General features: G+C 48.5%; 2 protein-coding genes across 13 annotated transcripts in view; one reads left to right on the top strand and one right to left on the bottom strand.

Annotated features, from left to right (window-relative positions):
* Window positions 1–12,494, top strand: part of Ptk2b (protein tyrosine kinase 2 beta) — a 127,470-nt gene extending 114,976 nt beyond the window's left edge. For 4 of the 5 annotated variants that reach the window (XM_031362837.1, XM_031362839.1, XM_031362840.1 and 1 more), the window contains exons 23-31: window positions 201–266; window positions 2,551–2,676; window positions 7,067–7,213; window positions 7,320–7,355; window positions 7,671–7,695; window positions 8,636–8,682; window positions 9,325–9,462; window positions 9,692–9,772; window positions 11,477–12,494. In XM_031362837.1, the coding sequence (XP_031218697.1) occupies window positions 201–266; window positions 2,551–2,676; window positions 7,067–7,213; window positions 7,320–7,355; window positions 7,671–7,695; window positions 8,636–8,682; window positions 9,325–9,462; window positions 9,692–9,772; window positions 11,477–11,692 (882 nt within the window). In that variant the 3' untranslated portion in view covers window positions 11,693–12,494. The remainder of the gene's footprint in view (window positions 1–200; window positions 267–2,550; window positions 2,677–7,066; window positions 7,214–7,319; window positions 7,356–7,670; window positions 7,696–8,635; window positions 8,683–9,324; window positions 9,463–9,691; window positions 9,773–11,476) is intronic. The other variant, XM_031362842.1, reaches the window with a different exon arrangement.
* The window catches only part of Chrna2 (cholinergic receptor nicotinic alpha 2 subunit), a 30,385-nt gene extending 8,651 nt beyond the window's left edge, over window positions 1–21,734 (bottom strand). For 4 of the 8 annotated variants that reach the window (XR_004116499.1, XR_004116500.1, XR_004116498.1 and 1 more), the window contains exons 1-4: window positions 21,629–21,734; window positions 21,483–21,527; window positions 19,108–19,217; window positions 15,653–16,685 (exon numbers count right to left, since the gene is read on the bottom strand). Coding sequence is in view for 5 of the 8 variants with exons in the window: in XM_031362845.1 (XP_031218705.1) it covers window positions 15,653–16,685; window positions 19,108–19,217; window positions 21,483–21,512 (1,173 nt within the window). In the remaining 3 variants the exon portion in view is untranslated. The other 4 variants (XM_031362843.1, XM_031362844.1, XM_031362846.1 and 1 more) reach the window with 4 other exon arrangements.
* Window positions 21,735–27,240: the final 5,506 nt, after the last annotated feature.

The following is a 27,240-nucleotide window of genomic DNA, read 5'->3' as shown; positions in this document are numbered from 1 at the left end:
CATACTCCTCCCATGCCCTCCCATTACTAGCCATGTAATTAGTGCTCAGTGAGTGGCTGCAAAATGAACCCAATGATAATTCTGTTCCCATCTCTTCATGGTAAGCAAGCAGAACTGCCTCTGACTTGGAGGTTCCTTTGGTGTGTCCTTTGTGCAGAAGGGGAGAGTCAGACTGAGATAGCCCTGTGCTTTCTTTCTAGCCCAGCCGGCCCAAGTACAGACCCCCTCCACAGACCAACCTGCTGGCTCCTAAGCTGCAGTTCCAGGTAAATGTATAACCAGATGATGGGGAAAGTTGACTCCATCCCCCCTCAAGGTCCTTTCTGAAATGTCATGCCTATACCTCTGAGGTGCAGCAGCAAACATCTGCTTAGGGGATGCCCGGATTGCCTCTTTCTTGGTAGCCAAGAGAGAATTTCGACTTATATCAAAAGAACAGAAATTCAGTTCTTCCAGTTCTGCCTGCAGCTCAGTCCACCCGTCTGCAGTGTCTGCTGCTTCCTGCGCCTGCCTGGGGCTGTCTTCCTGTGTCCCTGGCTTCTCTGACCTCCTACACTGAGCAGAGCCTTCTGAGAAGGAATTCCAGGTCTCTAGGGATGGATGACAGTCCTATGGACTTGAGTGCCACCCAAGGCTCTGTGCAGAGGCTCTGGCTAGGACCTAGGTGGTCAGTGAAAAGGGATCAGGGGCCCATTTGAGCTGTCTGCATCCATCATTGCCAGCCTTGAATCTCCCCAAGGCTGTAGCCTGTGACTCACAATTCCCTGTGCCACTCTCTGCATCTGAGTGGGAGATAGCCCAGCCTCCTGCTTTTCCTTCCTCTATTTCCCCTAGCATGGAGTTGTGGCTTGAAAACAGAATATCTCAAAAGCCAAGAACCACTGTTAGTTCTGTTGATGCTCTGACAGGAAAGGCGAGCCTCCCAACCATGCTTTCCTTGTCAGGGAGATGGCCCTGTGTCAAAAGGCAATCCCAGCCAAGAATGGACAGACAAATCCTCTCCACATAAAGAAAATGTCTTGCAGGAGGCGACAAGGTTGCTTTTAAAAAGAGATATGTAGGCTGCTGAGAGAGTTTAGTGGGTAAAGGCACTTGCTGCCCGAGGTTGATCCCTAGATATCACATGGTGGAAGGAGAAAACCAATGTCCAGAACTTGTTCTCTGACCACCACAATCACTGCATGGCACACACCCATACATATACACTACAAAGCTTTTAAAAAACATTTTAAATGACATTGTTAGACTGGAGAGGGTAAAGCACCTGCTATGAAAGCCCGAGAGCTGGAGCTTGAAGCCCTGGAACCCATATAAATGTCAGTGAGCATGGTGGCTGTCTGCAACCCCAGCCTTAGAAGGCAGAGACAAAGAATCCCCAGAGAGAACTGGTGAGTTTTGACACAAGATCTGGGTTTGACACAGAGACCATGCTTCGGTGAACAAGGTGGGATAGTGATTAAGGATGATTCCTGACATCAATCCAGGGTCCCCGTGTGTACTCACACACACATGCACACACCACACACACACACTCATGTACAGCACACACACACAAAAGTGGAATAAGTTTTAATCAAGATAATTATTGCCGGGCGGTTGTGGCGCACGCCTTTAATCCCAGCACTTGGGAGGCAGAGGCAGGCGGATTTCTGAGTTCGAGGCCAGCCTGGTCTACAGAGTGAGTTCCAGGACAGCCAGAGCTATACAGAGAAACCCTGTCTCGAAAAAAAAACCAAAAAAAAAAAAAAAAAGATAATTATACCCCAGACATACACATATATAGGTATATACATATATATATGTATATATATATACACACTTACACATACACAAACACATATATACATAAATACATATGCATATGTGTATATGAGAGAGAGATCTATATTGCTCTTGTGGATTCAACCAATCAATAATGGAAAATATGAAAAAAGAAAAGAACAAAACCCATATCTGCCATAAAAATAGATACAGATTTTTCTTGTCATTATCCCCTAAACAATATACTATGCCACTTACATCGCCTTTATATAATATTCAGTATAAATGATCTAGAGATGCTTTATATCGCATGACAGCTATAGATATATAACTATATATATAGCTATAGGTATATATGTAAGGAATTACATATTTACAATGCATTTTGGAACCACACATCCCTGGGCCACTGAGGGCTAACTCTGTGTGTATGTCCGCATTCATTATCTGCAAGCTTATCGTAACCCATGTTACAACTGTGAAACATAACCCTTTTCTGAAGGGTCCTGAGGTCCCCTGATCTTGGGAGATGAGCTGTCTGTGAGCATCTACCCATGTGACAAGCATTGTGTAGGAGGCTTGTCTGGTAGAGGAGAGGCCACGCTGCTCTGCCACATCTCTTCAGCAGGGAAATGACACGTCCCATTTTTTTTATGTGCCATGGTAGAGCAAGTCTGCACCTCCCATGGTGTGCTCTTGTCCTTTTTGTGTGCTCCTGTTTGTAGCAGCTAATTGTCCTCCCTCTCGCCTTGTCCCTGTGCCTTGTGCTTCTTTGCTTCTCATGAATAGGTCCCTGAGGGTCTGTGTGCCAGCTCTCCTACGCTTACCAGCCCTATGGAGTATCCATCTCCAGTTAACTCGCTGCACACCCCACCTCTCCACCGGCACAATGTCTTCAAGCGCCACAGCATGCGGGTAAGAGGACTCTGCATGCTGGGTGTCAGCCTCGCGCGGAGGCTGCTGGAGGGAGGTGGCCTGGGAAGTGGTCTGCATTTCCGTGTGCCAGTCAGACTCCTGTGAGCCTCTGCGGCCCTCTTCCCTTTGCAAACTCATCAGCTGGACTGACCCGGTTTTGTCCAGACTGGTATTCTGTGGCCAGGGATGGCAGATTCTCTCCCTTACCTGAGTCTCAGGGGTCAGGCCCAATAGAGGCTTGTGGGCAGAGCATCACAGGGCCTGGGGTTGCTGTGGATTAAGGGATGCTGGAGGTGCCTCCCTATGCTGCCTTCCTGACTGATGGCTTTGGTTGCTAAATCTATCCTTGGAGGAAAGGCTTCCTCACGGTGGCTTTCCCTGCTGCTTTTGGGAGTGGGACTTCTGGGTATGAAGAGTAGAGGCTGGTGTGAAAACAGGCTCACGAGCCAGCTCTGCGGCAGCCTCTCTGTCTCTCCAGTGAGGCCCCGGAGGCTTCATGGGCCAGAACATCAGGTCTTCTGCTCAGAGCGCCTTTGCTTGCGAGCAGGTGTCCACCCCCACCATCAAGTTGCTGTGAGCACTTGATACATTTTACTAAGTTATGAAACGGACTGGAACACTCACCATTTTAGCTACCGGTCTATATGTATATACGTTTCAGATCCATAACTCTGGATTCAGATCCATAACTCAAGATCCATAACTCTAAAGCTTTTTGTGGGGGAAAAATGCATGTTCATTTACAATACGCTTGAGAAAACGTAGGTAATTATGTTGTTACGCTTCTGTGCTGTTATTCTTAATTTAGCAAAAATTTGAAATGAGCATAATTTAGAATTCCAGGCAGTGAGGTCTGTTATGAAATCAAATTTCTCCAAACTCGCTCTATTTTTCTCTTACATTAATTTAACCAATTTCGGTCTTCATATGTGCTTAACCATAATTAACCCACAGTTTTAAGCATGTGCTGTAATTTAGGCAATGCTCACCACCACCCCTGCCCTGGACTCTTTATTCATAGTTAATTAAGTTTCAGAAAACTATGTTTAAAATTGTGTTCTTTTGGAAAGAGGCTGCTTTAGTGCCTGTGGGGGCAGCACTGCCATTGTCTGGGCTGCGTTTCACTGTCAGGACTTTGTTCAGTCAGTTCCATAAAGACAACCTTTGCAGGTCTTTTGTGACAAGCGTCTAGAAGTGATTGTCATCAGGGAACTCTGAAAGAACACGAAGAATTCTTCTTTTAAATAAGTGAAAAAGAAAATTAAGGTATAAACTCCATCTTATGGTGTACGTGAAACAGTCCCTTCCCAGGGCCAGCTCACAAGGTAACAGGTTTCCCATGAAGCATCCGAAAACATTTAACGAAGATTCAGAGATGGCGAAATGAAATCCTGCATAGTGTGGCTCCTCTGGGAGTCCATGGAACATCGTCCTGGGATGATGGTAGTCACCCTCCGCCTCATATCCCAATTCAATAATGAGGTTCAGCAGGGTGCACCAGGGTGCTATCCTAGGTGCTGAAGGAGGAACCAGGAACCTTTGCCTTCAAGACACAGGTGCACACTCACCTGTATCACTCCTAGGGAAACTTTGGAAAGGGATAAAACTGGCATGTGGAAGATGGACAATGAAGAGGTGGCCGTAAGTGCCAAGACTAAGTGGCAGAAAGCTATAGGGTGAGGGGTGGGGCCACTGCTTTGCTATGAGACAAGGGGGCAAGGGCTACTGTTTTGCTAGAATGAGGAAGATTTTATGTGGAGGTGTAAATGAGGCAGGAAGGATGAGCCATAGCAGTTACAGAAAACAACTCAGGAGCACCATTCTGTAACACAAGTTCCTGATTCCTTCTGTGAAGTGTAGGTGTCTGTTGCCTAGGGAGAATACATTCTTTACCCAGAATGTAAAGAAGTTCAAGGTTTAAAAGTTATTATTGGAGCTGGGGAGATGGTTCCGAGGATTAGGCACTTGCTGTGCAAGCACGAAGACCAGAGTATGGATCCTTCCACTCACCTAAATGCTGGGTCAGCGTGCTGGTTCACCTGTAAGTTCAGCTCTAGGAACAGAGAATTCTGGGATCGAGGTGGCTGGGTTGACTGGCCCATACCAGTGAGTTGTCAGTTCAGCTGAGGGAGATACCATGTTTCAAGGATGTGAAAAGCAGTTGAGGAAGATGCTTATCTCAGCCTCCAGCCACCACACACACATGCTCCCACAACACATGCCAACATGCACACACATACATGTGTGCACATACATACACAGATTGGGAATAAAGCAAAAGGCCTCTCCTTTTACCCTTTAGTTTTATTGTGTAATTAGAAGTCATCAGACTTTCTAGCATATGTTTACTAAAATATTTGCCACGGTCAAGCATGAGGCATAAGTCACATATAACCGGTAGCAATCTCTTAGGATCTACAAGACCATATAGTAGATTTTCGAGTCCAGTAACTCATCTTATGAGTATTTAATATTCCTGAGTCTTTATGTTTTCTTTTATATTTCTGTATTTAAAACTCTAAAAACCCTGTATTTAAAACTTTTGACACTTAATTCTACTGTTTATTAAAAGCCCAAGGTGATCATAGGCCGGCATCGAGTTTAACTGGGGATAATTTTAACTTTAAAATTCTTGCCTTCAGTTTTGGAACATTTGTGTCTTAGTCTGTTTTTCTTTTCTTCTATAACAAAATACCTGAAGCTAGTCCTTCACACAGAACACAGAAAAGAGGTATAGTTAATTCAGTTTTGAGTGCTAAGGACATGGACAGACACCCACCGGGCTCCACTGAGGACCCTGGCCACTCATACAATAGTAGATTGTATTGTGTTAGGGGCATAAATAACTCTGTCTTTTAGTCATTTAGCCCTATAAAGACGGAAACACAGTGGTTTTAAAACTGCTATTCTCCCAGCATCCAGCTCCATGCCTACCACACAGTAGCTGCTTAACCAATAGTTACTGAATGGGTTGTATGAAGAATATTATAAGAAATAAACACCAAGAATTGAATCTATATGAATGATGGGCAGTGTACCCCAGTACAACTATTTTAAAGCTATATTGTGACGATCAAGCCTGTTTTATGGGGCTGGCCGAGACATGACTTGTTAAAAGTAGATTTTTTTTTTTTTTACTTAGCATTTTCTTTGAGCAACCTATAAACTGGTACATCAAAGGGAAGGGACTGTGTGCTTCTGTACCAGGATACCTGAGGCTGGGTGCTTTTTACTGGACAGAAGTTCATTATTTCCAGTTTGGGGGACTGGGAAGTCCACGATCAAGGGCCACCTTTAGCAAGGGCCTTCCTGCTGTTTCCTAGCAGGGCAGAAGACACCATGTGGTTGGAAAAGAACACGGAATGAGAACAGAGAGGCAAACTCTCCCTTCTTTCAGGAGCCCACATGTTTGTTAACTTGTTCACAAAGTCGGTGCCTCTGTGATCTCCAAGTCACCCCACCATCAACACTGTTGTCCTGGAAGTTCAATTCCCAACACACGAACCTTAAGGAGCCACACTCAAGCCAAACAGGAACTTCACAAGACAACCCTGTCACTGGCAAAGGGTTTCCCAATCAAGCAGATACATACAACCTTCTTCCTCCAGTAGACCCAGGGGACCAAGGTGATCCATCACAATAGATAAAAAGCATAAGAGTTTAGAGGGATGGAGAAAATAATTTTGTGAATGCACCCTGGAAAGACTGAGGTAAAAAGGAAGACACCAACACCCACTTAAGAAACAAAACGAAGAATAAGTTCAAAGCCTCACTGGCATGTGAAGACCAGGGTCAGAGCTATCAGGGAGGAAGAAACATCCATCTTGTGTCTATGGAGTTATGCTTCTGGGAGTTTAATTATTCGCCTTCTCTCTTAGCTCATTCATTTCCTTTAACCTTCAGCTGTATCGTCCAAGCTGTTACCCTAACCAAGCATGCATAATCGATGGGCACAAAAAATCCTGTACACCTAAAGCTCCGAGGTAGCCCCACTGTCTGTAGATGTTTCCAGACCTGCCACCATAGTGCTTAGGTGGAAGCAAGTTCCAAAGGGGCTGGAGCCAGCTTTGTATTTCTGAGCCTGATAAGTGTCAGCAGCCATCGCAAATGCCAGCCGAGAAAAATGGATAGATGGTTGAAAATGCGATGTCATTGGTAGACCGTGTGACAATTTGAACCCAGTGCTCTGGGGTTTGGCATCTGGTTACAGCCAGGCATGTGGATGAGGCTGAGACCAAAGCAGAACTGTCTGCATTTGTGGCTCTGGCTTTAGGAATAGTAAAGAGAAGAGCTGCAGGTGATGCCAAAGTTTGGCTCCCTGGGGCTCTTCAGCAGATCCTCCCCGGTCTAAGCCTGAGGATGGGGCTCATTGCAGCAATTGTCCTCACAGGAAGAGGACTTCATCCGGCCCAGTAGCCGAGAAGAGGCCCAGCAGCTCTGGGAGGCAGAGAAGATCAAGATGAGAGAGGTCCTAGACAGACAGAAGAAGCAGATGGTGGAAGATTCCCAGTGGCTGAGGCGGGAGGAAAGATCCTTGGTGAGTGGTTCCCCTCTGTCCCTACCCACCAGAGTGGATGCATACCATGCATAGCCCATACTTCCTATTCTGGAATCTGAGTCCTCTGCTTTGGTCTTCTCTACAGGACCCTATGGTTTATATGAATGACAAGTCCCCACTGGTAAGTCACAGAGAAAGGCCACTCAGAGCCACAGCTCGAAAGAGACTTATTTACTCAGGAACCATGTGCCAGACCCCGGGGTCTGCCTCTCTCTGCCCTTTACACTGACCCCATACATCCCTTCACCTGAAAGCCCATGGGAGCCATATTATTAGTGCTGGCTTAGACCTCTAAAAAGATAACTTGGGGTCAGGAGCTCTCAGGTCCCCTCGATCATGGCTGCAATGTCTAAACAAGAAGGAGGTGGGCAATAGAGGAATAGGATGTTCCCTGGAGGCAGAGTAGTGACTCCTCTCTCCCTTCCTTTCCTTACAGACTCCAGAGAAGGAGGCTGGCTACAGTAAGTGCTTCCTTGGGGCAGTTTCTGCCTGGGGTGTGTTAGGGGATGCAATGCTATCGTAGCTCACTGTCCTGCAAGGAGCAGAAGGTTGTCTTTGACTTTAAGAAGGAAAAAGTACCATCTGCCTTGTTTTATCCTGAATGTGTGGGGTCCTTCGGATTTTGGAAGGAGCCTCCCCTTCAGCTCTGCCCAGCCCCCTACTCTCCATCTGCCGCCGCCCTTTCTACTCTTCAGGAGCTGGCGACTTCTTTGAACCTTCTTTCCTCTTCTCTTCCATCTTCACTTCTTAAGCAAACCTGGAATACGCTCCCTGTTTCTGGTTTCTGAGCTAATGATCTCATTCTCCAGATAAGAATTAAGACTGAGAGTGTAAGCGTCTGCCTTGGATGAACAAGCTCCTGTGTGGTGGTGAGATCAGAGGCAAGCTTACTGGCTTGCATCTTGGCTCACTCTTCCAGAGGCTCCCCCAGGCTGTTATGTGCCATTGCTCATCAGAGTCGCTAGCAATGAAAAAATCATCTTCGGTTTCAAAGTTTACCCTCTCCAAAGCTGTCATTGTACCATGGTGGCTTCACAGACTGCCACCTGCAGACTGTGGCTCTCTTTCCCATGGATGTGCAAAGCCAGTATTGCTGCTCCTCAGGAACTTGCCCATCTTGGAGGAAGCACACCAAGGCTCGGAGTCCCCATACTTGCTGCATTCATGCAGCCCTGCCTTGGCTTTTCTCTTTCTATGCCATGGACAGATCTTGTCCCTGGCTGTTGGGAAAGCAGAAAGACCAAGAACGATCCTATTTCCTTGGTCATCTTCCCAGAATTTGGGGGTTACACTCATGGGGTCTCCTGATGGTAGATATGGGACACTGGCTTGATTATAAGAAGGTAGAAAGAAAGACCGGGTACTAAAACCTTCACCTACTCCCTGTCCTTCCTATTACAGCGGAGTTCACAGGGCCCCCACAGAAACCACCACGTCTGGGTGCACAGGTATGTATTGGGGTTATGACTGTCAAAAACCACAGACCTGAAATGTTCAGAGGCCCTCAGAGATAATCCAGTCCAGTGTCATTATTGTAGAGATAAGCCCCGGAGAACACATGCATCTTCTCTCAGGCCTCATAGCTAATTCACAACAAAATGGGAGATGAGCCAGTTTTATTTTTTATTATTATTTTTTTAATCTCCTGGGTCCCTTCCCCGACTAGAGGAAAGGTCTCATTGGTTCAGCCTAGGATTAAGAGGTATGAGTGTCTTCACCTGAGCCTTCCCTCAGATACCAACATCCTACTATCGGTTGGCTTTCTTGGTTCCAGAACGTGTATTCTCAGTATCAGCTTCACATAAAAACCACTGGAGAAATGTTAAAATGATGGGGACTCCAAGGCTAGATGATGTTTACCCTGGGCTGGCTTGATAACACACTAAAATTTTGTTTGCCCGCCCCCCCCACCCCCCGCCCCCAGTTGGAGGACCATGACCCCAGAGGCAGAAGGAATGGCTCTATCCCTGGGGCAGAGTGCTGTTGTTGCAAAACAGAGGCCTCTTCCCTGGTTCCCAGGAATGAATAATAGTGGTAGAAGGGTCCTCCTGGCTCCCATGAGCCACTAGCCATCCACCCCTCTCTTTCAGTCCATTCAGCCCACGGCCAACCTGGACAGGACCGACGACCTCGTGTACCACAATGTCATGACCCTGGTGGAGGCTGTGCTGGAACTCAAGAACAAGCTCGGCCAGCTGCCCCCTGAGGACTATGTGGTGGTGGTGAAGGTGACTGACAGAGCCAGAGTGGGTCAGGGAGATGGGGGCTTCCTGGACTGAGCATGGAAGGGAAACCACTATGCCCCTCTCATTTGACCAGTCCAGGGGAGCAAGGGGACCCCAAGGGAGTCCAATCCCAGGCAGTCTCAGAGGGCAGATGCCACCCCAGAGTGCAGTCCCAGGAGGGGCAGCTTTTCACAAAGCAGGTGGAACAGCTGTCTTGCTTTTGCTCTCTTAGAATGTGGGGCTGAATCTGCGGAAGCTCATCGGCAGTGTGGATGATCTCTTGCCCTCCTTGCCAGCATCTTCTAGGACAGAGGTGAGTGTCCTCGTTCTCAGCCATGCCTTCTATGCTTCCCCTCGTCCCTGGCTGTCATTCCCACCAGAGCCATCTTGGCAGCCTTAAGTCTCCCAACAAATGCCGCTGCAGAGCATCAGAGCTGTTCGTGCCACCGGGCTGAGCCTGCTCTGAGACCTAGTAAAACATCCCAGTCTAGGTCTCAAATAGTCTCAGTGGGTCTATGCAAGTAAATGCACACCTTCCTCCCTCACCCCACCATCCCCTACATAGTAAACCCTCTGCATTTAGATATCTTATTGAGATGACAAACTATTGCTGAAGTCAAGGGAGAGTCCTGGTATTCTGGTGGAATGATGCACAGTGATGTCCCAAAAAGCTGTGACCCACATGCAGAGGACTTTACATGGCAAAAGGAACTTTATTGAGCTGATAAAGTTAAGGGTCCAAGAAGGAGAGGTGATAATGGAATATCCAGGGGCAAGGGGGTCAGAGTCAGAGACAAGGGAATGTGAGGGGAGCATTTAAGTCAGAGAGATGCCTCTGCTGGAAGGGACCACAAGGTAAGAGATAACCTCAGAGCTGGGGAAAATGAGGAACAGACTCTCCCCCGGATCATTAACAGGAGCACAGCTCCGTTGAGGCCCTTAGCCCACCGTGGGACTTATTTCAGAATCCTGACCTCCAGGACTGTTCAAGAATGAACATGCAAAGTTTACACTGCTAGGTTCCCGTGGCCATGTCAAACAGATCTGTTTCCTATCTGGAAAATGCAGTGCTTTGACGCCTTGCCTCCCAGTGGTCATCTATGTGGCACGTGCTGTCATGTGATCTCTACTGCCTGTGGTTGCCCAAGGCAAGACAGAACAAGGGGCCGAGCTGGCTAGCTTCTGGGTGACAGCAGTGGCCTACCAAGGAGTCCCAGCTGGACTCCTGAGAACCTGGACAGTTCACTGGGTGAATTTCCCAGTGCAGAGCTGATGGAGGGTTTGGCACCGCCAGTTGACTTATTCGTTCATTGCATTATACAGTAGCTTTAGTGCTATGTATCCATCATGCTAAGCACTAGCAATGCAATGGTTAAATAGATATGGGATCTGATCTCTGTACTTGACCACAGACAGCTAAAGAATCAGTGTGTTACTTTTCTCATTGTTGGGGCAAAATACTTCAGGAAAGTGTTCAAAGAAGGGAAAGGTTTATTTTGGCTCCTTAGTTTGAAGGTGTGATCCACTGAGGCAGGGAAGGCGTGGTGGGAGGGGCGCGAGGTGACTGTTCACATTGTATCTAAAGTTAAGAAGTAGGAAAACAATAAACGCTTTCTCCTATTTGCTCATCCCAAGACCTCAGCCGGTGGAGTGCTATCACCACATTTAGGGCGGGTCTTCCGACCTTAATTAACCCTATCTAGAAACTCCCTTACACACACATCCAGTGGTTTGTTTCTATGGTCATTCTAAATGCCATCCGTGTGACAATCAAGATCACCCATCAAAGCTGAAGAATGTGGCTGACCTCTGGTCAGCATGCAGGGATTGCGGCCATGAAGGAGGCCACTGGGATGCCTGCTGCATTGATCTTTGTGGACCAGCTCTGATCTGTGCAGAAGGGTGGATTCAGCCCAGGCTTGAGATTAGCTTGTCCCCAGGAAACTTGTGACATTTTAGCCAATGCTTCCCCCCAACCCATTACTCATTCATCCTCTCCTGTGTGCTTGCCCACTAGATTGAAGGGACCCAGAAACTGCTCAACAAAGACCTGGCGGAGCTCATCAACAAGATGAGGTTGGCTCAGCAGAATGCCGTGACATCTCTGAGTGAGGATTGCAAGCGGCAGATGCTCACAGCGTCCCATACCCTGGCCGTGGATGCCAAGAACCTGCTGGATGCTGTGGACCAGGCCAAGGTTGTGGCTAATCTGGCCCACCCGCCTGCAGAATGATCAAGGGAGGGGCCGCCTGCCTGCATCTTCTGCCCCCACCTGTCTTGGCATACCTTTCCTGCCTTGCCTTTGGTTATTGGTCTTCTAGGGAAAGCTGAGAAGAATCCTACCCTTGCCACTTTGCACGAACTCCCCTTCCCCAACCCACCCCAGACTGTGCTATTTGGGCTGTATCCGGACAGAAAGGACTCTGGGCATGGAGACGGGGTGGGGTGACATCGTTCATAGGGGTACTACTGCCAGCCACTCCCTCTTACCCCAGCCTGGGTTGCTGGAGCATCGTTGGGGTCATGGCTGTATCCCTATCAGCCAAGATGGCTTTCTGCATGGACATTTGAGAGCCAGTATTTCTCCTTCCTCTTCAGCCCTCAGGGACCCCTGATTCAGAGGGGACAGAGAGGGGTTTTATTTGTAGAGAAGCTGGTGAGATGAGGGCTAGGCCTGGCTCTCTTGTACAGTGTACATTGGAATTTATTTAATGTGAGTTTGGCCTGGACAGACAGTCAAGGGCCACCGTCCAGGAACAAACCAATCCAGCCACAGGGCTCTGTGTTTTTATGAAATCGAGCGCCACAGGGAAGAAGCAGAGAGTCGGAGGTCAGAACGGGACTTTGTGCCCTTCCTGTGTTTCTCTTCTCCCTCTTTTCTTCTCCCCTCTTTTCTTACTCCTCCTTTTTCTCTACCCCTTTTTCACATCTGCTCCTCTCCTCTCTCACGTCTGTGGAGAACATCCATTTACCTTCCTTCTTTTTGATCTGTGGTTGAATTAAAATCATTACCATTTGCTTTGTGGTTAGCTTGACTGTATCGTTTATTTGATCTGATCTTTGTGGGAGGAAGCAGACCTGAAACCACAGCTCTGGAAGATGGCGCCAGTGACGGCTGAGGTGGCTGGCATGAATGCATGACACCCTTGACAGCAGCCATTTCAGCTTTATTTTGACATTCCACTCACATGCAAGGAGGATGGGAGAAATGGATAATCCGACAAGCATCGCCCGTCAGGAAATCATGTCTTGGGCTTGACATAGAGAAGGGAGGGACAGGTTGTACTCAGTGGAGAAAGGGGGAGCCAAGGCCTGAGACTGAGTGGGGTGTCGTTATAACTGGTAATGGGGAGTCTGGGTAAGGCCTCTGGCAAGAAGATCTCCTAGGTGTGTCAAGGTGCTGTGTGTGGGGTTCACAAGGAGAGCACCCTAAGACAGAGAACAAACTTGCCCTACTTGGCTTCCTACCTTGGTCTCTATATCTGTTAGTGACCCTGAATCCCATTACTGTTAGTTTCTGGAGTCTAATTCCTTGGGGACTGGAGAATGTTCTAAAAGGCTCAATTCCCTGGGCTCCTCTGCAGTGAAGGGTCATGGAATATTACAAGTACAAGAAAAAGCTACACAGACCAGTTCAGAGCAGGTTAGTCACCTGATGGGGCCTTGGGAAGGCTGAGGAAGAAAGCTTTGATATTGTGTAGCAGTTCTGGAGCCCAAAGCAACTGGGTTGGTTTCTCTCCACTACTCAGGATGGAAGGGTCCACGTGCTGAGCTCTCTCACCCAGCTTGGGCTGAGTGAAAATAATAAAAGCAGAGACTGTGCCCTGAAGGAGCACACAATTGAAAGAGCTTGAAGCAAAGATCTCAGTTCCTATGCAAGGCATGCTGACAGAGCAGGGATTGGGGACCAGGCCCCATGGATAGTAAGGGCGCCAACATTGGAGACTGCCTTCTGACTTCATTCACTTGATGATTTGAAGGTGGCCTTGAACCTCGTTTTTGTAGCATAGGACAGTGAGACATGGTGCTGAGGGGAACTTGGGGGCTCTAAGGTGCTTTCAGATGAATGGCCCTGCTGCTTGTCCCTAATGTTGCTGTTCTTCTGCCTCAAGCATCCACCAGGGCATCTAGATCAGTGGTTCTCAACCTGCCCAATGCTATGACCCTTGACAGTTCCTCATGTTGTGGTGACCCCAACCACAAAACCGTTTTCGTTTCAACCCCATAACAGTAATTTTGATACTGTTGTGAGCTATAATGTAACCATCTAATATGCAGTATATCTGATATGTGACCCCTGTGAAAGGGTCGTTTGACTCCCAGAAGGGTTGCAGCTCAAGTTGAGAACCACTGCTCTAGAACTTTCGTTGTGCCCCCACTCCTTCTGGAAGTGGACATTTCCTGCAAAGCACATAGAGGCAGGTTCAGAGCAGACTCTGAGCTTCTTCCTGGGCCTGGATTAAAAATACCCCAACCTGCCTCCCAGCCTCTCCACCCCAGCTGCCTGTCTTCTCTGACATTCTGAATCCACAGTGTTCCATTTCCCTTTGCCCTGGTCTGACCCCTCCATCCCTTTGTTTGATCCTTTTGCCATATGCAGCTCCTATATGCTCTTTCAGGAATAACCTGCCTCTCCCATGTCACCACCATGTTGTCACTCCCTGCAGAGCAGCCTTCACCTCTTCGAGTCCCTCAGCATCCCTAAATAGTTGTCATGTTGAGTGGTCTCAGTGCTTGTCACCACAATGGCACCATGAGCTGCTGCAAGGAGGATATGGAGTCCAGGCTAGGTTGGGGGTCTCGTAGATACATCGCAGGCAGATAGTATTAAGTCAAAAGAATATTCTAGAGATGGCTCCAGTCACAGAAGACTAGAAGATGGTTGTCCAGGCCACCTTGGAGCCAACATGAGGGACACGAAGTCAGATCATCCCAGCCAGGAATGGAGGAAGGAAGAGCCCGATGGTCCCCAGGAAGCAGACGATAATGAATAGCCAGAGGAATATCCGGTCTACCACCATTGCCACATACTTCCAATCTTCCTTCACCTGGAGTTAGAATTGGGCTTACAGTGATAAGGACCAAGCTTTAGAAAGAAGTGTCCCTCCCATAACCAGCCTCATAGAGGCAGCAGTCACCAGGCTACTGAAGGCTTGTGAAGCCAATGTGATCCCACACATAGAGATGGGCAGAGAGAGAAACAGGCTTAGCTCAGGGCTGAGGCATCCCTTGGAATCCCATTCTATGTTTCCCCATTGCCACATACTGCCAGGTTCAGGAATCCAGAGGGACATGAGGAGACGCTAGGACCACCAAGAGGGCACAGGCCTTCAACATCAGGAAAATTTAAATGTAGCTCACAGTAGTCATATAGCGCCCAATAATGTGCTGTCCCATGCTACCTCCCCACACACCTGAAGGGGACAAAAAAAGGCAGGTTGTAGCCCAGGGCAAGTCAGTGTGGAACAGCTGGAGCTTTGTAGCTCTTCAGCTCATAGGCCAAGCCAGAGGATCTACATTCTTAGACATTTCCAAATTAACGATCGATGTTCTTATCTACTCAATAAGATCATGCCGCAGTAACCACAGATCTTTCACTCCTCCTTTGGTTGGTAAGGGGTCAGCCAGGTTCTGAACACTAAGTACTTACTATATGCAGCCCTGGGGAGGGGAGCTCACCCTGGTTCAGCTGAGAATCTGCAGGGTTTGTGAGTGAATTGAGAAAGTCACAGAAGGCCCAGAGCCCAGATGGAGGAGACCCTCTACCACAGGGTAGTGCAGGGGCCAGTGATGCACTGAGCTGATGCATTTGTATTTGGTTTCTCTCCCTGGGCAGAGCAGTCTCTCTATCTCCCTGCCCTGCCCCCACCCTCTCATAGAAAGGCTGCTCAGCAAAAGCCAAAGCAGATGGAGACCAGATCTGAATTCTCCAATTTCCTCACTCTCTCCCACTTAGGTTGATCAGAGTGGGACGGGCCCTGTAGTATTCTGCCATTAGCGAGGAAGTGACCAAAGAACTTCTAGCTAGTGATCCTCTCTCGTGATCGAGTCTAGACTCCTCAGGCATGACTGAAGGAGTTTGATTCTTACTAGAAGGGAAGGGGTTACCCAAAGGGATGCCCTGGGCTCGGATTTTTCCCTGCTAAGCTGTCAGAATCACCCATGGAGGGGCCCTTCCCTCAGCCCAACTCACCGAAGAGTCAGCATCCTCAGACCTCAGGTGGTCAGCAATGTAGTGTACACCTTCTAGTGCTTTCTGTATTTGAGGTGACAGCAGGATCTCACTAGCCTGGGAGGGAGCCTTGGCTTCAGACTCCATGGCCCTCAGATGCAGGCTGCTGTGGCCATAGAGAACACCCATGGAAGAGTCTGGGAGGCCTGCACACATACATATGTTTTCATCTTCTCCCTCTTCTTCCTCTTCCTCCGTCTCCTCCCTTTCTTCCGCATCCATGTTGGTCTCCAGCCAATGATACGTGGGGCTGAGCTTCAGACCCGGGGAGCCATGGAGCTCCACAGGCGGCAAGGGCCGGTTCATCATCAGCCACCGGGGCACCCGGCCTAGCAGGGCGACCCTCACCCACTTGGGCATATTGTGAGTGCTGGGGGAACGGTGGTGGACATTGAGCACGAAGACTGTGATCACAATAGAGAGGGTGACGAAGATCATGGTGAAGAGCAGGTACTCGCCGATGAGTGGGATGACCAGCGAGGTGGACGGGATGATCTCCGTGATGAGCAGCAGGAAGACGGTGAGGGAGAGCAGCACCGAGATGCACAGCGTGATCTTCTCTCCACACTCGGAGGGCAGGTAGAACACGAGCACCGTGAGGCAGGAAATGAGCAGGCACGGGATGATGAGGTTGATGGTGTAGAACAGCGGCAGCCGGCGGATAACAAAGTAGTAGGTGACGTCGGGGTAGATCTCCGCGCAGCAGTCATACTTCTTGCTGTTATAGGTTCCGGTGGCGTTGATGATGGCCCATTCGCCGCTCTCCCAGTAGTCCTTCAGGTCCACCGTCCGCTCCATCTGCTCCAGGTCGATCTTGGCCTTGTCGTACGTCCAGGAGCCAAACTTCATCTTGCAGTTCTGCTGGTCGAAGGGGAAGAAGGTCACATCGATGCTGCAGGAGCTCTTGTAGATGGCTGGGGGCACCCAGTGCACAGTGCCCGTGAAGAAGAGGTGGGCCTTGGTCATGTGGGTCACCGCAAACTCCCCATCTGCACTGGGAAGAGGAGACAAGCTGGGGTCCTGTGTAAACCGCCTCCTCCACAAAGCAGGGCAACTGGGTAAACAGAGTCACTACTGACTGGCTAAGTAGGGCCATCGGTACAAGGGTGTGAATCTCTCCTGCAGACAGATGTATCTGAGTTGTCTCTTCAAATACTAGTGTTTTAATTACAGAAGTAAAATTTTTAAATAAACTAAAAAAAAAAAACATTATTGCCATTTTGATACTATAATTACATATCTGACTATCATAAAGGCTGTACCTTAATTTTACATATTTTAAATCATGGGACATTTATAGTCTGATCCTGTTTTTATTCATTTAGTATGTTGAAGTTTTGTGGGTTTTGTTGTTGTTTTATGAGACAGGGGTCTTACTATGTAGCCCCAGCTAGCCCACAACTTGCTGGCTGGATTTGAACTTGTGATCCTCCTGCCTCAGTATCTTGAATTCTGGGATAACAGGTATGCTCCACCATACCTGACTAGAGTAATGATTTTTGAGTGTTTTGATTTCCCTCACGATACAAATGGGAACTCAGTTCCAGAAGAGAAGGATCCTAGATTTGGTACCCAGATCTTTTGTTCCTTTCCAGAAGAAACTAACATTTTGGCTGGTGAGGAATCTCCCTATAGTCTGTGCATTTGGCATAGTATTGGGGGCCAGTTTCCATCTACCAGGGCCTGTCCTGTACCTGAGGGATGTGAGATGTGGACCCTGCCCTTGGGGAACTACATGGAAACGAGATATATTCACATGAAATTACCACACAACTGGGCATTTGGAATGCTTCTGAGACCAGGAGGGACTTCTGGCTGGGCTCGACAGGATTACTGTGAAAGCCTCTGTTTAGTTAGGACTTAACCTGGGAGGTAGAGACGAGGGCATAAAAACAGGAGGCCTCACAGGAACAAGGAATAAATTGGCAGGCAGGACTTCATAGGACTCTGAATTTCCCTGGGTAGAAATATAGTCTAGTCTTTAAACTCCACCTCCAAATCCCACCTTCAACCCAAACCTGTAGTGATAATTTTGGTCATTTCACATAACTACACTAGATGGCAGCAGGCTCCCATCCGGGGGGCGGAGAAGAGACCATGTGACTTCATTGACCCTTTGCCTATAACTTGGTGGAGGCTGTCCTCCACACACCCTTTAAATGCCTGCAGCAGTTCCGACTAGCCTTTGTCCTACCAGAAGAACTTGCTGCAATCAGGCATCAGCAACCAGGTGTCTTATTGACAATCTTAAAACTCAGATGTGTCTGCTGCTGGAACGCTGCTCCTGATCTGTCAGACAGAAGCAGAAACTAAGGATTCTAGATGTGGGCGCTCAGGGCACAGAGATGGGGTGTGGGGGCTGGGGGCATATGACTTCAGCAGCAGCAAACAGCGGGTGTTTAAGGCCTAGACCACCAGGGGGTTGACTATGCCATCCAAAATTATGTCACATGCCCCCTCCACCAAGAACCTTCTATAACTATTCATATCTCAAGAAGGTAGCAGTGTCCCCCAGAGACCTGCTTTAGAAAGTGTGTCAGCAAGAGACACTGCCATCATTTAAGTATTTTGTTGTTGTTGTTTTTTGTTTTTTTTCGAGACAGGGTTTCTCTGTGTAGTCCTGGCTGTCCTGGAACTCACTCTGTAGACCAGGCTGGCCTCGAACTCAGAAATCCGCCTACCTCTGCCTCCCAAGTGCTGGGATTAGAGGTGTGCGCCACCACTGCCCGGCCTTAAAGTATTAACATCTGGACTTCTCTGTGAAATCTTACCCAAGCCAAAAGGAAAGGATAGTTTTTAGTTTCTTTTATGAGAAATTGTGTGTGTGTATGTGTGTGTGTGTGTGTTTGCGCGCACACACATGCATGAGTATGTGTGTGGTGCATGCACATGTGTGGAAGTGTCAGTGCACATGAGTGAGTACGTGTTTGTGTGTATACATGCTTGCTTGCTTGTGTATGTATGTATGAGTGTGTGTGAGTGTGTGCTAGTACACATGTGTGAATATGTGTGTGTGATGTGTGCACATGTGTGGGGAGTGCTTGTGCATATTTGAGTGTGTATAGGCCTAAGGTTGCCATCAAGTATCTTTCCTTGATCATGCTCCATCTTTATTTCTTGAGACAGGTTCTCAAGAATCTTAGGCTTGTCGTTTTTGGCTAAACTGACTGGCCAGTGAGTTCCTAGGATCTACTTGTCTCCCCTACCCCCAGTGCTAAAGTTTTCTCTCTTTCTCTCTCTCCCTCTCCTGCGCACGGGTACACGCACGCATGTGCACACACAGACCTACAGAAACAGAGCACCGTGCCAAGCTTTTATGTGACCACTGAGGATTCAAACTCAGACTCAAATTTCCTTGCTTGCTCACTGAGCTTCCCCCTCCCCAGATGCACTTTAATTAATGAATGGCGTCTTACTTGTTGTAGAGAACAATGTCTGGGATCCAGATCATCTCTGAAGGGACGCGGAGGGAGGTGATGTTGCCAAACTCAGCCGGGTCCCAGCGCAGCTTGTAGTCATTCCATTCCTGCTCAGGGAAGTGGTCATATCAGGGTGCCACTCTGCCGGGACCTCAAGGTGATCTGAGGAGCTGTGGGACTCATAGGACCCCTGAGTCCCTCTCCTAGCCCCACAGAATCCACAGAATCCGTGATGCCAGGAAAAGGCTGGCATGGGAATCAGGCAAACCACTTCTGATAAGCAGCCCATTTTGTTTGGACTTTGATAGTGGAAATCCCAGGGTGCCAGTGACAGCACACTTGGCCCCTTGTTCGGATGCTCCTCACCTCATGAATCTGTTATACAGTCACTCCTTCTTCATGCAGGGCTTGCCAGAGATAGCCAGTGAAGCCAGGAGAGTTACCCATGACCTTCAAACTATGCTCTGGAGAACTCCTGATCCAAGAAGTCCCAGCAGGAAGAGAATGCTCTGGATCCCAACTATGCTGCCACCAGAGCAGGTCCTAGTGGGCTTTAAACCAGACTTTGTTTGTTTTGTTATTATTTATTTGTTTGTTTAATGGGAGATGGTGTAGCTCAAGCTGGCCTCCAACTTACTGGTTAAAAAAAAATGACCTTAAACGTTTGCTCTTCAGCCCCTACTCCCAAGCTCTGGAATTGAGTTCATGAGCCTCCATGCCCAATGCATGTGGTGCTGGGGAATCAAACCCAGGCAAGCACTGTATGAAACTAAGCTTTACCCTTCAGTCCCCAAATACAGAACACTTATTCCCTCTCTAATCCATCTTTCAGGATTTCAGGTTCATACATTTGGGGACACTTACATCAACTGGGGTATCTGAATGTCACAGGCCTAAGACAGATGAGTCACAGAGAGAATGGGGCTCCCAGGAGGTTAATAACTTCTCCAGCATCTCAGGCTAGTCCCAGGCAGCAACAGAAGACCTGGCTCCACCACAGTGCCCTTTCCCTTCCTCCTCCACAAGCCCTGGCATGAGTGACCAGGACAATTGTGGTGATCGAGGATCTAGACCTCCCCTCCCACCCCCCATGACATGAATGCACACCTTTCAAAGCCTTCCATCTCACTCTGGTTCCCATCAGTTCATCCATAGAGACGAAGCTCAGACCTCCAATGACTCCAGAGTGAGCAATGTCAGAAGCTATTGGCTCAGAGCAGCCCCTGACCCAAGCATCAAATTTAGAAGTAGCTCTTACACATCCAGGACCCAGTGAACTGGGGGTTGTATGTAGGACTCCCACAGTGAGCAACAGACCTATTTGAATGACTCTGAAATGTCATCATCTTGGTCTTTGTGGGTTTCTGCCTGCTAGCCTCTGCGTCAGGGCCAGTGGGGTACCCAAGTATGAAGCTGAGGGCAGGGAACCACTATAGATCCATACATATCTATCAGCTTCTACTTTCCGTCTCTTGGAACCTTCACTCAGGGAGGCTTGAAGCCACCAAGTGAGAATCCATCAAATCTCCTGCCGAAGAGACCCTAGGGAAGGAACCTGAGATTATGTACGGAGGATCCCAGCCTTCCAGAATCTTCCAGAGCTTTCCAAATACCCATGTAAAAGACAGACATGTAAGGCAGTGGCTCTCAACCTTCCTGATGCTGTAGCCCTTTAATGCAGCCCCTCATGTTGTGCTGACCCCCAAGCATAAAATTATTTCATTGCTGTTTCATAATTGTAATTTTGCTACTGTTAGGAGTATACGGTAAACATTTTGGGGGATAGAGGTTTGCCAACAAGCCATGACCCACAGGTTGAGAACTGCTGCTGTAAGTAAAGGAAGCTATTTTAGACAGCAACAGACTAACCACAGCTGTCCAGGTGCCACCAAGTACCTTAGTCACCACTTGAAGTAGAGAAAGCCATCTGATCACCAGGTCACAAATGCGCACAGTGTGGTATACGGGTCATTGCTTTATGCCTGTGAGTTCTGGGGTCATTTGTCAGGTAGCACAGACTCTAAGCCACACATAGAAGGAGAAGGGCCTTGGAGACGGGCACACCTGGGTACCCCCTTGTCCTTTGATAAAAGGGTGCTGATTCAGTGAGCTGTCTCGTAAACCTGGGACTATGAGATGCTTGCTTCTAGAACGGTGTCCCTCTGTGCTGTGGGTGAAAAGAACAGTTGAATATGAGAGTGGCCAAACAAAAGCCAGCCCCAGGGAGAGGAGCCTGCAATACCACAGCTGCCTCACATCTTAGGTGACCTACTGATCATGACCCATGAATTTAGCATCTTGCTGCTCGATAATGAGAGTCCTAGAAGGGGTTGGAGACTGCACATCTGCCAGCTCCTACTATGGAAGCTTACCTGCTTGAGCCAGACATTGGTGGTCATCATTTGATTCTTCTCATCCTGGGGTAGCGGAGACAGAAAGTAAAAACAGTTGGGGTGACTGATGAACCAGCCCAGAAGACAGAGAGTATACAAGGGAGGCACTTTGAGGATCTACTCACAGGACACCCAAGCCCAGCCGCCCCTCCTGTCACCAGCACTCTGATTCCTCAGGGTCACCCGGATCACAGAGGAGGGGGTTTGAACATGGGGATTTTTGAAAACCATCTTTTGACAACCTATGCTGTTGGGGTCTCCAAGGCATGGGAACAAAGGCACCATGGCAACCCAACATGGTAGCTGCAGGCTGTGACCAGGGTGGGCTTTGAGGGCTGATGGGAGAAGGGCTGAATCCAAGGAGGACCGAGAGAAGAATCACACGGGCTGGGGGCTGATCGAGGGAACGCAGCATGAAAGGGCAGGCCCACCACATCTATGAGCTGGGCAATGGATAGTCCAAAGCGCACGATGACCACATCGGAAGTGTTGGGCACTGGCCGTGCCCAGCGATTGTAGCCTCCAAACAGGTGTTTGAACAAGCGGTCCTCAGTATGGGTGTGAGAGCCTTGCTGGGCCAACACTGAGATAGGGACAGAAAAGAAAGGGTGAGTCTGCGTGAGGTCAAGGAGGTGAGCTTGTGGCTTTCCTTCCACCTCCCACCAAAGCGACAGCACTCAACATCATGTAGCCTCAGTACAGGGGTGCACATAGGAAGCCCATGGTGCACACAGGAAGCCCATCTCAAACCCATTGAGGAATCCATAGATTGATGCAGATTGGTGCTCAAGGCAGCACCAATATACTACTCTGTTTGCATGATAACACACCAGGCAGACAGCAAACACTCCTGATTTTAAGTAAAAAGTCAGGGAATGAGGGTTGCCACAGTTGAGCAAGAAAGCTCGGACCTAGAAACCAGTCTCAGCCAGAACCAGACAGCCTCCAGCAGTAGGAGGTAGGGATGGGAGATGGCTGAGAAGAGCTTCACCCACTCCCTGGCTGACAGTGAAATCTTTTTCCATTCCATCCACTTTTACAACAAGCTCCTGATGCCCACAAGAACATCTCCCACGCAGGGTACCACCCTGAGTTCCTAAATCACCAGCTCTGATCAGTTCTCTTCAGCTGTGCAAAGCTCTGCAGAACTGTCCGCTGGGATTTATTATGCCTTTGCACTGTGTTTTGCATAATAGCTTCTCCGCTCAGGGGCTCTGCTGTCTGAGCTGGCAAAGAACTACCTTACAAAAAACCCCAGAAAATCCCCCAGCAGCCATTGAGATAGAAAGTAGGACAATGACCATAGCTACTTGAGTGCATACACAACTATCTGCCCTAGCCTGTGTGCTGCGTGTAAGCTTCCTTCATCCCTGTAGTAATCTTGAGTGGTCTATGGTGCTGTTTGCATTTTGAGGTCAGGAACACTAAAGCTTGGGACATTCTAAGGCCACAAGGCTGCTAGTCCTAGAGTTGGAGCAGCCCTTCATCTTCACCCCGTGGCACTGGCCACCCAGCCGATGACCTTAAATGCACCCTGTACCCTTGGGAATGAAATGAGCTGGCCTTCAGGAGAGTCCACTCTGTGGCCTGTGAGCACACAGTGGTGAGAGGAAGTCCTCGTGGTAGTGGTGGTGCCCACTCACCTGTTGGCATCAGAAGGAGACACCGGAGATAAAGATGTATCCAGACCTGGAGAGCAGGGTGGGAGGGGGCCATGGCTTCAGAGGGTCTACCAGGAGCTGGCTTCTTCAAGGCCCCGTCTCTTTGCAACTGAATAATCAAGGGGAAGACTCTTAGGGTCAAGCAATGTGACATCTAGTGTCTTTGTTTTTCATGTTATTCCATAAAGGTTTAGAGGTGAGCAAATGGTTGTCAACGGCCCTGCCTGGCTTATGGGGCTCCATGGTTGCTCAGCTTCACAGAGGAGATAGGCGTCTCCTTTTGTCCAGAGCCATTGGATTATTAGCCACTTAGCTAACAAGCTAAGACATGACTGACCTTTACAGAGGACGGTGCTAGCCTTCTTGCCATAGTGGCCTCAACTCCTTATCTATAAAGTGGGCTAACCACATTGGACATGGTGGTCAGCAGCAGTATTTGGCTACTAGTGACAATGACCCAAAGATATAGGTAAGCAAATGCCATCAGTGTTGAGTGATGGAGTGACAGGCAAGATATCTAAACAATGGGATACAATGAAGACATAAAATAAATCAAGTACTAACATGGCATTTGCAATTGCTGGGATGAACTTTAAAAACATGCTATGTGAGAGAAACCAACTACATATTGCATGAGTCTGTTGACAGGTGACCTTTGGGACTTGCTAGCCACCCAGCCAAACTTAGTCATTCGAACCCTAATCCCAGTGAGAGGCCCTGTCTCAAAAATAAATAAATAAATAAATAAATAAATAAATAACACCTGAAGAACATCTGAGGCTGTGACCTCTGAACATATGTGCACACATGTGCACCCCTACACGTGTGCACCCCCACACATGTGCACCTGCACACACACACACACACACACACACACACACACACTCACCACACACAGTGTATGTATCCAAATGTCCATGTGCGGTACCCTATGTATACAGACTCGAGATAGAACACTGGCTCTTAGTACATGGCCCTTAGACATGGTGTTTCCTTTTAACAGTAATAAGAATGTTCTGGATATTCTGAGACGTTTTCGGAATGGTGGTCAGCGCACAGCATTCCTAAAGCCCTGAATGCCATTCATAGTTTGATATTGCATGTTTTTAACCGTGGCTTCACAAATGTGAAGAATGTGTAAGAAGATACTTTAAACACAGAAGTGGCCACATCCATGCAGGAATCAGGAGTCACCATCGTTACTGATGGAGCTGTGATGTAGCTTTCCTCTGGTCATCATCCTTCAGTCTATCCCATCCTGTCCCAAATGACCCAGCCGAGAGTCTAGCACCCCCAGCTGCTGCTGTCTCTCCTCCAAACTGTCACCATTCTGCACTGTGCTCCTTACCCCATCCAGAGTCTGCATATGTGACTTTGAGTCCAGGCCATGTCATTAACAACGCTGAGAATTCAGCTTATCTGTAGGGTAGCTATGACCCCCCAGAATAGGTTCATAGTCCAGTGGACTCATATGTGCCTGTGTGTGAGCTCCAGAACACTGAAGGGGGTGGGGCAGGCACTGGGTTGCTCTGTGGAGGTCAGTGCACTGTGACCCAGTGGGAACACTTAGTGACTGTCTGTGCCAAGTAGAGAAAAAGTGAACAGGGGAGTGCCAACATGCTGCAGTTTAGGGGACATATTTACTACTATAATTGACAGCTTCAGGGTGTGTTTGGGGGAAAAGCCTGCCTCCATCCCCCCCCTACACACACACACATCAATTCTCATGAGAGATTTCAATTCAGAGACTCATTAAAATTTGAGATTTTTGGCTCCTGACTCACAGCTCCACCACTACCCCTCACTACCACATTCACCCTCTCCACCCAGCCAGATCCAGCATGTACATCCTCCTCTGGGGTCTAGCAGCATAGAGAGACCATCCAGTCCCAAGTGATACATTTACGATGAACTCCTGCACCTGAACTAAGGCTTGGGAATCGCTGTGAAAGGAGGTAGGGAAGATTGTCACAGCCAGAGGAAGAGGGAGTTTGCTGTGAGATTGTGTCTCCTAGGAACTTCAGAAGCTACACCCAAGTCTCATCAGCATGAGCTGAGCAACATGGGCATGACTGTCTTAGGGTTTGTATTCCTGCACAAAACATCATGACCAAGAAGCAAGTTGGGAAGGAAAGGGTTTATTCGGCTTACACTTCCACATTGCTGTTCATCACCAAAGGAAGTCAGGACTGGAACTCACACAGGGTAGAAACTTGAAGGCAGAAGCTGAGGCAGAGGCCATGGAGAGGTGCTGCTTACTGGCTTGCTTTCCCTGGCTTGCTCAGCTTGCTTTCTTAGAGAACCCAGGATTACCAGCCCAGGGATGGCCCAATGGGCCCCCCACCCTTGATCACTAATTGAGAAAAATGACTTACAGCTGGATCTCATGGAAGCATTTCCTCAAGGGAGGTTCCTTTCTCTGTGATAGCTCCAGCTTGTGTCAAGTTGACTCACAAACCCAGTCAGTACAATGACAATGGTAGATACGCAAACATGGAAGGGGAAGCCCATGATGCCTCTCCAGCACAAAGAACTACATTCAGCAAAGGAAAGCTGAGAGCTGGAGAAATGGCCTTCCTCAGGAGAGAGCACACCAATCAGTTCTCTAATACCAAATGCTCATCCCTGGAAACATACATAAAAGTATCATTATACACAGCTTAAGCAGGTTACATTTATGTATATAGGAATATATATAATAGATATGCATAATATTTAAAAAGACGCCAGGAATTTGAAAAAAAGTAAGGGGGATGGATGTGCATGGGAGGGTTTGGAATATGCGTGTGTTGGTGGGGGAAGCAGAAACTATGTGATTACATTATAATCTCAAAAAAGTATTTTTTAAAAATTGAGATTTTCGTTCATCACCTGCTCCCTTGGGACAATACCACCCTGGCCACCTGTGTGCCTGTGCTATACTGCACACAGCCTGACCACACCTTTCTCTGCATTGCCTTGGTTCTCATAGAAGTGACCAGCTTTGTCCTGATTCCTCCCCAAAAGTCCCAGGGAGTGGGTTTAAAAAGCTAGTGATTTCCAAAAGATGGCAGCTCTGGAAAGCTCTTCTAGAACAGCGCCACCTACAGGAGAGCAGCAGGAAGGCCTGCCATGGGAATCAGCCATGGTGATGACACCATCCTCGGCTGCCTCTGGAGCAGCCGCAGTCTGGTGCTGGGCCTCCTTCCCTCCTTCACTTCCAGGGAAAGTGATCAGAATCAGCATGTTCTTTTATCTTTACATTTTCCTCCTGTGTGCCCGCAGTCACCTGCTGTCTCTAGGGGCCTAGGTTACAGGCATTTTTAACTTAAAAAAAAAAATTATTGGTTCTTTGTGAATTTCATGTCACGCACCCCAGTCCCACTCATTTCTCCATCCCTTCATACTTGCCTTCCACCCTTGCAACCTCTCCCCACCACAAAAGAAAAGAAAAAAAAAAAATCTTATTGTGGAAGCTGCACTTGCTTGCAAATGTTCAGACTACCACAAGTCATTGGTCTGGTTCAAGGCCTCTGGCTTCTACTATGCCATCAGTACTGGAACCTCCCTGGGACTCCTCTCCGATATCCTGTTGTTGCCCTGTGTCATGGAGATCCTGTAGTTTTGGATCTATAGAATCGGTCCCTTCACATGCTCTAGCGGTTCATGGATGGAGTAGATGTTGGGGTGGGCCAAGTCAAAGCCCTGATCTGGGCCTGAGAGGTATCTGAGCTGGTCTGCCTGTCGGCTTTCCCTCACCACACATGAAGCTTTCTATCCTGCCTGGGCTAGGTCATCCAGTGCCACCACCAGCAGGGGCAAAGCCAGCTCTCCTACTCTCAAGACCCAGGGCCGCTCACCTGCAGTCCCCATAACCAGGGCAAGCTCTACTTGGCTGCCCAGAGGAGGTACTCTCCCGAATGTTGCAGGTGAGAGACAGGGCCAGTTCTCACACTCTTGTGACCTCAGGGCCAGTTCTCCTGCCTGCCATAGGTGGTGAGGGACAAGGGGGAAATTAGCAGGAGGGGCATGCCTCCCTCATCTGTGCCACTGCACAGCAGACAAGTTGTGGGGCCCAGCTCTCCCATGCTTCCCCC

Source organism: Mastomys coucha, unplaced genomic scaffold (assembly GCF_008632895.1).
Source record: "Mastomys coucha isolate ucsf_1 unplaced genomic scaffold, UCSF_Mcou_1 pScaffold9, whole genome shotgun sequence".
NCBI classification, from domain to species: domain Eukaryota; kingdom Metazoa; phylum Chordata; class Mammalia; order Rodentia; family Muridae; genus Mastomys; species Mastomys coucha.
The sequence above is the reverse complement of the archived record's forward strand: the minus strand, read 5'-3'. Positions and strand labels throughout refer to the sequence as shown.